Below are 10,187 nucleotides of genomic sequence, written 5' to 3'. Positions count from 1 at the left end.
CCCCCCCCCCCCCCCCCCCCCCACGGCTCACGGGCACCATCAGCCGCTGAATCAAACCAAGGTAGGAATCGCCCCGTCGACCCAGCCATGAACACCCGCTATATCCAAAACTCCCTCCGCCTCCCACCCCACCCCATCCCTGCAACTCCTCACCGTCCAAGCCGCCGCAAAACGCCATTCCATCGCCGTCGCTCTCGGTTTCTCCGAAGCAACTCCCTCCCACTCCCTCTACATCGCCCAATGCCTCATCTCCCCCGAGGGCGAAGTGCTCCTGCACCGCCGCAAGCTGAAACCCACACACATGGAGCGCACCGTCTTCGGCGACGGGAACAACGACGCCACCATCGGCCTGGACAACCTGTCCAACGTCGCGGCTGTCGATTTCGGACAGCCGATCGGCGCCGTGAAGGTCGGCATGTTGTCGTGCTGGGAGCACGCGCAGCCGCTTCTGAAGTACCATGCGTTTTCTCTGGGCGCGGCCGTGCATGTCTCCATGTGGCCTCCCGTGGATCCGCATGCGGGCGTCGATGGCGAGGGCCTGTGGAGCATGAGCGCCGAGGGAGTCATGGGCCTCAGCCAGACGTGTGCGGTCGAGGGGGGCTCCTTTGTGCTGCATTGCACGGCTGTGTGTGGGGAGCAGGGGGTGGAGACGTTGAGGACCAAAGGCGGCCTGCTCTTCCAGGAGCCGGGCGGTGGGCACAGTGCGGCTATTGGCCCGGATGGGAGGAGGCTGACCACGGCGCTTGGGAACGGCGATGCCGCGGTGGAGGGCATTGTGTTTGCCGATTTGGATCTGGAGAGGATTGTGACGAATAGGGGGTTTTTGGATGTGGTGGGGCATTATAGTCGGCCAGATGTTTTGTGGCTGGGGGCTGATAGGGCGGGGAGGGAGGTTGTGGTCGGTAGGGAGAAGCGTGGGAGAGAGGGAGAAGTCAAGGGGGTTGGATTGATTGATTGATTACTACTGACATGGGGGGAGAGGATTTGGGACTGAGAACTCCGAAAGGGGAGGGATTTATTATTTCTTTCTTTCTTTCTTTCTTTCTTTCTTTTTTCATTTATTTAGAGAGTGGCGGGGGTTCAGCCGTGGTTTTTCAGGGTATTTTCAACATCCGGTGAGTATTACCGCAACGCACGGATATAAAGAGTGAAGAGTGAGATCGTCGTTTTCCAATGAAGGCACGAATCCGCATCTTATTATCGCTGCTGTGTGCATTTCCTCCAAGTGCCGTTCCTGGGGCTGAGCGGGTTCATGTCCGATCTCACAGAAGGGGGGGGGGGGGGGGGGGGGGGGTTGCGCAGTCACGTAGCTAATCCACAGGCGCATAAAATTCGCAAGTGTGGAAAAGATCAGTTCACAATCTATAGAAGAGGAAAGAATCGAACTCGCAATATATCTGCTATTAGAAGCAGGAAATAATCTCAGCTGCTGAAGCTGTGTGCATGTTCAATGCTCTCCATACTTCATACAGCTAATTGAAGAGTTGAACTGTCCGTGTGACATTTATTGATAGCTGATGCTGAAGAGATTTTGCTACTTTCAGAGAATTTCGAATCCAACCAAATGATGGTCAGCTCTTTGATCAGTGTGTTTGAAGAATGTAAAGTGATCATCGTTTTACTTCACAGTATGTTATTTTTGATAGTTTCTACTTGATGAGAACTAGTTTAAATTCAATCAACGACTATGGATCCAAACATATAGAAAAACACATATCAGGGTATTCCAGGATCCGCTATCCCCGCCCGGCTCTGCCCACCGTTGAATTCAACGTATACAGGATTTAACAGAGCCCGCTATCATCTCACTGCTCACTGCTCAGCCTGTACGACTGCAGCAGTTGCAACGTGCTTGAGCAGGAGAGAACAAGCTGCTCCGAGCCTGGGGTTCATAATTCGAAAACTGTTTGCTGCTGGGAGCGAGAGCGCATAGCTCAAGCTAAATCTCGTTAATTTGCAATATTCCGCATCGAGTCCGCTCCGCTGGGTTGGGTTTTTGGTGAATCGGTTGGTTATCAACAGCAAGTCAACTTTATTTATTTAGAGCAACAACGTGGACCCACCTGGCAAATTAAGCTTAAATAAGCGCCCGAGATCCACTATTATCATATTATCATATTATCATATTATCATATTATCATATTATCATATTATCATATTATCATATTATCATATCATTATCATTATTTTATATTCCATCCGCGGTTTCAAATCAGCGTCAGTACCTCACTCTAACAGTAGACAGATTAAGTGCTGTCACATCTGCAACTTTTACGTCCAAATTGCTCTCGCGCTCCCAGTCAGCGCTGTATCGTAAGGGTATATATATATATATATACGTATGTGTCGTATGGCGCGGATGCCCCTGAGGCAGCAAAGCTTTAACTTCCCATGTTTAATGCTGTTAGGGGATGTGGTTCGTGAAAGTATGTACCAAAAACAGGAGAGGCGGCGCCGTTATAATTTGTAAGAGAATTGATCCCTTTCTTTTTCTACATCTTGCCCTAATCCGTCCCCCTGAAGAGTATAGTTAACCAGTTGACAAGCTCATCACAATGGTATCATATCACTCCGGGTATCACAAACATCAAGACGCGCTTCAAATATGCATCAAGCAGCGGAGCATTCTAGATATAAATACCAATTCTAGATATAAATACCAATCAACAGATACCCGGAAAGGCCAACATCCCTCGCCGGATCTACAGCTCACAATCTCGCCCTCGCCTTTTTGTTCTCGCGGACTACAAACCCTCTCAACCCACTCCTCTCCCTTTCCTTTAGCACTCGTCGCAAAATCTTCCCACTGGCGCTCTTCGGCACGGAATCCGTAAACTCGATCTCTTTCACCCATTTAAACCTAACCTTCCTCTCCTTGACATACTGTATCAGCTCCCGACCAACTGCCTCGGATTTCTCCACGCCCTGTTTCAGGACAACGTGTGCCTTTGGCCGTTCACCTGCATAGTCGTCTTGTTTGCCGACAACAGCAACGTCAGATACATTCGGGTGGCCCAGGAGCAGATCCTCCAGTTCCGCCGGCGCAACGGCGATTCCTTTCACTTTGATCATTTCCTTGATCCGATCAACTATCGAGAGAAGCCCCTCCTCATTCATGCTGCCAATATCTCCTGTGTGTAAAAAGCCATCCGGGTCAAAGGACTCAGCTGTCGCGCCCTCATTTCTCAGATATCCCATTGCGATTTGCGGGCCCTTGGCGAGAATTTCACCCGGTTTATTGTATCCCAGTTCGTTCCCTTGGTCGTTGACAATTTTGATTTCGGTAGACGGGATCAAGTCGCCTACCGTCGCCGCATAGTCATAGCTAGAGAACCTTTCAGAGTGCGACGAGAGACAGCCGCATGACTCCGTCATGCCGTACCCCTGTTTAAATCCTGCATCGGGAAATCGCTTAGCAAGCAATCGAATAACTTCTCTGCTAAGCGGTGCCGCGCCACAGGATATGCGCTTTACGCTGGATAGGTCATACTGGTCTACGATTTTGTCTTGGGTGAAGCGGATGACGATTGGTGGGACGAGGATGAGTTCGGTGATTTGGTATTCGACGACGGATTTGAGGGTGAGTTCCATTGTAAACTGCGGGAGGAGAATTACTTCGTCGTTTTGATGCACTGGGTTGTTGCAGAATCGGATCAGGCCCGTGACTGTCAAGTGCGGATTGCGGAATTGGGGATGTTAGTATCAAATCAACAGGGCGACCAGCGCCAAATCTACTATGCATGTATCTGCAAGAGGGCTGGCTTACTATGGAACAGCGGCAGGGCTCCAAGAAAGGTTTTTGATCCAGGGGGGGTGATGGTCTTCATTTGCAAGCATTGGGCTATTACATTGTGGTGCGAGAGCATAACCTATGACGAAGAGTTAGCAGAGGCAGCTCAACCATATATATATATAACTCACAGCTTTCGGCAATCCAGTTGTTCCCGCTGGAAAAGTTCAAAAACCCGCAAAGATCCTTGTTCGTCTTCCCTCTCGGGAACCGAATGCGGTGGAATCTGGCCTTGCTCGCCATGGCTCTTCCCGATCCTCTGAAGATCCTTAAATGTGGTGAAGCCGTCGGCCTCCCCTTCGAGCAGGAAAACATGCTCCTGCGGAATGCCAGCATTCTTAGCAGCAGCTACGGCAACCTCTAATGAATTTGGGCCTGTCATGAGGAATTTCGTCTCGGCCTTTTGGAGCGCGTATGACATCTCCTCAACGTTGTATGCCGGAGACGCTCCCGCCACCTTGCCGCCTGTATGGTACAATGGCACACCCAATATCGTCAGTCCCATATGCGAATAACTATGGAAACGGACCTCTGGAAGACGTACCGGCCCTGATCCCGGCAAACATAGCCACAGGATACCAGATTGTATTCTGGCTGAAAAGCGATATCGTATCCTCCTCTTTCATGCCGTATTTCTTCACCAATGCGGTGCTCACATACGTTGCAAGTTCCTTTACTTGGGCCCAGTTGACCCGCTCTTTGGTCGCAGCATTGGTGTACCCGGCCAACTCGCTCGGCTTTAGTTTGTGAAGAACGGAAAATTCTGGGGATTCGAAGAGCCAATGCCAGACGGTGATGTCTTCAGGAACTACGCGTTGGATCTGCTAGTTAGCAGCAGACGCAAATAGTTGAACTGGATATTCATCTAGGATGAAGGGGGACGGACGGGTGGTGACTGGTTAAAGGAAGCGAGCGCATCGTAAACTTACCCTCGACATCCGGATGTTTTGACTTGAACAACATTTCCTCGGCGTTTAACTACAGGCAAAAAACCTCCCTTGGGAAGTGAGAAATAAATACGCGCAAAACCAGACCCTAAAGATCAATATCGTTATTCTCTGCGCCTGGAAAGTCGCCCAACCTTTGCTGAACAGAGAGAATGAACTGAAATCTGTGATTCTCGGTTGTTTTATCGAAGCCGGGACTTCGGCAATCGGGTCGCTAATCTACACTGCGAGTCCTCGGGAAATCGACATCAAGCCAAAGTCTAAGTTATTAGCAGCCGTGGCTGCTCAGAACAAAAGTAGACGAGGTGATTCAAAGGAAATGGGAATAATACATGGCTAGATGACATGTTTAAAAATAAAAATAAAAATAAAAATAAAAATAAAAATACAAGAAAACCCCAAACCAAACCCTTGAAACAATACTTATAATAATACTTTTATTTGAATGAATGATACATTCCACAGTCCTCAACCCCCACCTCTGTTGGCCCTCCCCAGCACTTCCCTCCCTTCCCCCTCAAAGAATCCTATCATTCACATGAATCTTTTCCTCGGGCGTCTTCTCAATCCTCGTCGTAAACAACGCCCGCACCCAACCCCCAACCCACCGCACATAATGCTTCACCAAACTAGCCCGTTTCCGAGTCTTGCCCGTCGAAGTTCGCACCCGGAGCATGTAGTACAGCGCGACAGCCGCAAACACGTTAAACCCAATATACGCCCAACCGAGCCCGAAATTGCGCCAGCGCTGTGACCAGAATACCTCCGAGCGGGCAAGGAACTGGTCTGCATTTCTCAAAGAGCAATACCTGCATCCCTGTGTTGCGTTCGGGTCTTCCAGTTGGCCCTGGGCACCCGCAGCGAAGAACTCCGCCAGATACTGTCCGCACGTGGCGCCGCTGGGCGGATTGAAGATGGCGAACTCGTTCTCGGCGCAGTTGACGATGCGGTTATGGAGGCCCGTGGCGGCCAGGCCACCCACGGTGTAGGTCAACGGCGAGACGCGCCACATGAAGATCCAGAAGCCGGGGAGAGCGCGGGGAGGCTGCATGACGCCGTTGAAAGTGAGGGACAAGCTGAAGAGGGTTGTGGCGATGTGCCCGGCGGTTTCTGCATCGGGAAGGCCGGCGATTACCATGTGGGCGAAGGTGGAGGCGAATATCATGAATTGGACGGAGTAGATGAGGAATGTGCCCTGCTGCTCTGAAGTTTGGTTCTTGCCGAAGACCGGGAAGTATAGGGATGCCCAGACTACAATGCCTAGGAGGATTTGGTAGGGGATTTCGACTATGATGTTTGCGAGGAGGAAGGCTTTCCAGCCGTAGGTTCGTGATGGACGTTCGCGGACTTCGAAGAGGGAGCGTTGGGTGACGAATCGGGGCATAATCTGGGCAACGATGTTAGTTTTTTTTTTTTTTTTTTTGTCAGCAGGGCGATTGCTAAATTGATTACTGCATACCTGCTGGACCAAACTCGTGAAGATTGTTGTCAACATGAATATCGCGAAGAGCGTATTTTGAAGCCCCGAGGACGAAGAGTTTTGTTTATAGAATGAGAATCCTCTGTGGCAAATATTAATACACAGAGCCGCTCGCTACTCCATAAAAACCTCTCGTAAAGGGAGATAGATCCACTTACATGAAGACGGCAGACATGAAGCCCAACAAGAACTTTCCCCAGATGTATGTCGGCGTTCGCCAGTATTGTTGGAAAACTCGAAACGTAACGTAGTAGATCTGCGAAGTCATGGGCATCGCAAACTCCTGTGTCACGGCCTGTTGATCAGCCGTAGGATCGTGTTTCTCTGCCTTCTCCGCATGTATACGATCCAATTCGTCCTGGACCTGCTTCGCTTCTTGACTGTTATTCCACACCGCCGCCCAATCCTGCGTCGATTTACCACTAGGACCTGCCCCCACAACGTTCAGCATGTATTCTGCTGGATTCTCGTCGGGACGGCAGCGCTCAGCACCATGGGCCGCGAAGTAATTGAGCATGGTCTCAGAGTTCTTCCCGATTTCGCCAAAATAGACCGTCTTTCCACCTTTTGCCAGCAACAGCAGTCTATCGAACTCTTGAAACAACACCGCGGACGGCTGGTGGATCGTGGAGAGCACAGCTTGGCCATGGTCAGCAAGCTTCCGGAGAAAAGTAACAATCGCCCAAGCACTTTGTGAGTCAAGGCCAGAAGTCGGTTCGTCAAGGAAGAGCAGTAGTTGCGGTTTTGCAGCCAGTTCAACCCCGATAGTGAGGAGTTTCCGCTGCTCAACATTGAGTCCTTCACCAGGGCTACCAACAACCGCTTCCGCAAAATCCTCCATGTTCAACATCTTAATCACGTCTTCAACAAACTCGTATTTTTCCTGCTTGGAAACGCTCTGTGGCTGTCTTAACATTGCTGAAAAGCGCAGTGCCTCGCGGACCGTGCTTGTTTCGAGATGTAGATCTTGCTGTTGACAGTAGCCAGTTTTGCGCTGGAAGGATAGGTCCAGGGGCTTTCCATTGACAAACATATCCCCCGTGACAACTCCGAAAGAAATGCGTTGCGCAAGCACGTCGAGCAGGGTAGTTTTGCCAGCTCCAGAGACGCCCATCAGTGCTGTAAGTGTACCGGGTCGAACCCAACCAGAAACGTGGTCAAGGATCCTTCTATCCTCTCCCTTAATCGTGATGTCATAAGTTACATTCCTCCATGTGAAAACGTCAGTCTGGGGGGGAAGGACGTTGGTTTTATCTTCTTCGTTCTTGGAATTAGCCCCAGCAGCTGCAGCTGCAGCAGGAGGAGCTGCTTTGTCATTCTCTTCATCGTTTTGTTTCAGCATATATTTCGGAACATTACCGCGACGGAAAACAAGAAATTCTGCGGTCGAGGCTGAGGCGGTGTTCAGCTGCGTCGCGGTAAGATACAGCACGTAGAAAAAGACCTGGAATGCGAAGATGAAGCCGAGATTCCGCCAGATATGGGAGTACTTGTAGCCATATTGCGATTCTACCCAAGCGTCGCCGGACACCGATCTCTCGCCTGGCACCGCCCCGGCGATTGGGCACTGGAAGTTCATTCCTTCTCCATATGGCGGAACAATCTGTGCACATGCGTAGCGTTGGCTATGTACTTCGTTTACCAGGATAGCTTCGAATGCATATGCCACAGGATTAATCCAGCTTATCCATTCCATCCATGGGTGCCTGTCACAGGGGATTTTAGTATAATATCACCATTCAAGAAAACGAGCAAGATACCAGAACCATTAAGCGGAGAGAGACACCTACATATATGACCGCTGAATTGTGAAAACCCGTATATATGACAATAGCCAAAACCATGACTCCCGCGAATGCGAGAGCCTGGGAAATTGTCTTCGTCGCAGCGGCAAGCGTCCGGAATATTGCAGACATAGTTAACATGGTGATGAAAGTGAAAAGGAAGAAAATGAAGAAATGATCCGCCTGCCGTCGCAAGTCTCCGAGGAAGTAGATGATTATGTTGAAGACGGTGCTGGTTATCAACTTTATGGGGATATCGGAGACGATCCCTGCAAAAGCTTCGACACAGGAATAGTATAAGGCGTACGATACGTGTTTGGAGACGATCGGGCGTTGGGAGTCTTTGCTGTGTTAGTGACTGCAAGATGAAAGACCAGGTTGGGAAAGACCTTACAAAGCCTGCAAAGATTCTGTCAGTAGCCCTTTTTTTTTTTTTTTTTTTTTTTTTTTTTTTTGAGCCAGCATGCACAAACTTACGTATTAATTTCCGAAATAGAAAGCAATGCATTGAGCAGAATAGCAAAGAACAAAACCGAACCCTTCGAGAAAAAACTGCTGGTAACTTGGGGCGTGTTAAAGTAGAGCGAGCCGATAATCAAAGACATGATCAGCTGCGCCATCACCCTGGAAATCGTCGATGCTTTATCATTCCACAGGCGCTGGTAGGCACGGGTGGTACACAGCTTCACCTGCATAGGTATGGTTATGGTGTACGGTGATTTCGGGCGAACGTGCTTTGCCTGCGCCTGGTTGTGGGCCTCGCGCAATTCTCCCAGCGCCGGCCCGCCAACGGGATGTTCGTGCTCGCACTGTTCAATTTCAGCCAGCACGTCCTTGAATTGCAGCGAGTTGCGCCAATACGTCTCAAACTCATGAGCGGTTCGGGGAACTTTGGATTCAAACCCTTCCCTGACTCTCCGCTCCATCGGGTTGGTAATGGAGGTGAGGAAATCGCCAGTTGTCTGGCGGGGCGGGCAATACCAGCCCATGTCTTCGAAATACTTCTTGGCGGAGTTAGCAGGGCCGTAGTAGATCTGGCGCCCGTCGTAGAGAACAACAGCTTTGTCAAACAGGTCGTAGATTGCCTGGCTGGCCTGGTAGATGGCCACGGCCTGTGTGGCTCCCATGACATCGGAGGCGACTCGCAGGGCCCTGGTAAACTCAAGAGCTGTCGCTGAGTCGAGCCCCCGGGTTGAATTGTCCCAGCAGATTACCGGGGCGCCAGAGAGCCCGAGCTCCGCAATGCTGACACGTTTGCGTTCGCCGCCACTGACGCCTCGGACGTAGTCGTCACCGACTTTGGTGTTGGCGGTATGGCTCAAGCCGAAAATGGCCATGACCACCCTTGCAATATGGTGAGAGAACTCCTTCCTCGCCATGCCCATCACTCTTGCCGAGGGAGTCCGACAAGCGGCAGCAAACTCCAATGTCTGACCAACGGTAAGATGGGGGAAATGCTTCTCATCCTCGGCACTGTACACAGCTTCGCCGCGAAATTCCTTCTTGAACGTCGTCTGGGGAATACCGTTGTATTGAACCGAGGCCTCCCTCTCCAGCTCAAGCCCATGTGTTTCTCCGCAGATGGTCTTGAGAAAGGTACTGCATCCGCTCCCGGGCCTCCCAAGCACGACAAGCATCTCCCCCTCCCTCAGCGCTCCATTGAAGTTATTTAAGATGCGCTTCTGTGTCCTCCGCCCCACCCCAAAAGTCTCTTGGAACCGGAAGAGCGCCATGATCGGTGTGGAGACGGTGCTTTGCAACTGCAGCGCGGGCCCGGAACCATAGACACTCAGGTTCCTGAAGGTGATGCCGGTCCGTCGTCTCTTGAGGCCATCCTCCTCCATCAGCTTCATCAGCATGCGGGCCCATTTGTAGAAGTCGAACTGCGGGCTGGATGGATTCAGCACGGCATCTCCGAGTTGGAGGCCAGCAAGGGTGTCTATCCGTGCTAGGGAGTCAGTAGCAGTGGAATGCTCGTCGGCATGGGAGAAGACGGAGGCTATTCTCGAGAGCTCTGTATTCGGGTCTCTGGTTAATGATCGAATGAGATTAAACCTGGTGTCCTCGTTCGAAGAAGAATCACCATGGCGTGATTCATCTTCATCGTCATTGTAATCATGATCCTTCTCATCCGGAAGGTATTCTGGATCTTCGTGACCTGAAGAATGCGGCGAATCGCCCGCCAT

The 10,187-nt window shown here is 50.9% G+C and overlaps 3 protein-coding genes across 3 annotated transcripts; all 3 read right to left on the bottom strand.

Annotated features, from left to right (window-relative positions):
- Nucleotides 1–2,709: 2,709 nt before the first annotated feature.
- Nucleotides 2,710–3,866, bottom strand: PADG_12016 (uncharacterized protein; the record flags this gene model as incomplete). Its single annotated transcript, XM_010763303.1, has 2 exons — nucleotides 2,710–3,665; nucleotides 3,767–3,866. The coding sequence occupies 2 exons, from the start codon at nucleotides 3,864–3,866 to the stop codon at nucleotides 2,710–2,712; spliced, it is 1,056 nt and encodes a 351-aa protein (XP_010761605.1).
- A 51-nt stretch (nucleotides 3,867–3,917) lies between these two features.
- PADG_12015 (uncharacterized protein) lies at nucleotides 3,918–4,753 on the bottom strand (the record flags this gene model as incomplete). The annotated part of the gene is made up of 3 exons (XM_010763302.1): nucleotides 3,918–4,255; nucleotides 4,335–4,598; nucleotides 4,720–4,753. The coding sequence occupies 3 exons, from the start codon at nucleotides 4,751–4,753 to the stop codon at nucleotides 3,918–3,920; spliced, it is 636 nt and encodes a 211-aa protein (XP_010761604.1).
- A 501-nt stretch (nucleotides 4,754–5,254) lies between these two features.
- Nucleotides 5,255–10,187, bottom strand: PADG_12014 (uncharacterized protein; the record flags this gene model as incomplete). Its single annotated transcript, XM_010763301.1, has 5 exons — nucleotides 5,255–6,124; nucleotides 6,197–6,299; nucleotides 6,376–7,820; nucleotides 8,008–8,347; nucleotides 8,479–10,187. 5 exons carry the CDS (start codon nucleotides 10,185–10,187, stop codon nucleotides 5,255–5,257), a joined length of 4,467 nt encoding a protein of 1,488 aa, XP_010761603.1.

The sequence above is a fragment of the Paracoccidioides brasiliensis genome (genome assembly GCF_000150735.1).
Source record: "Paracoccidioides brasiliensis Pb18 unplaced genomic scaffold supercont2.7, whole genome shotgun sequence".
Taxonomy (NCBI): domain Eukaryota; kingdom Fungi; phylum Ascomycota; class Eurotiomycetes; order Onygenales; family Ajellomycetaceae; genus Paracoccidioides; species Paracoccidioides brasiliensis.
This window is presented reverse-complemented; position numbering and strand designations above follow the sequence as displayed.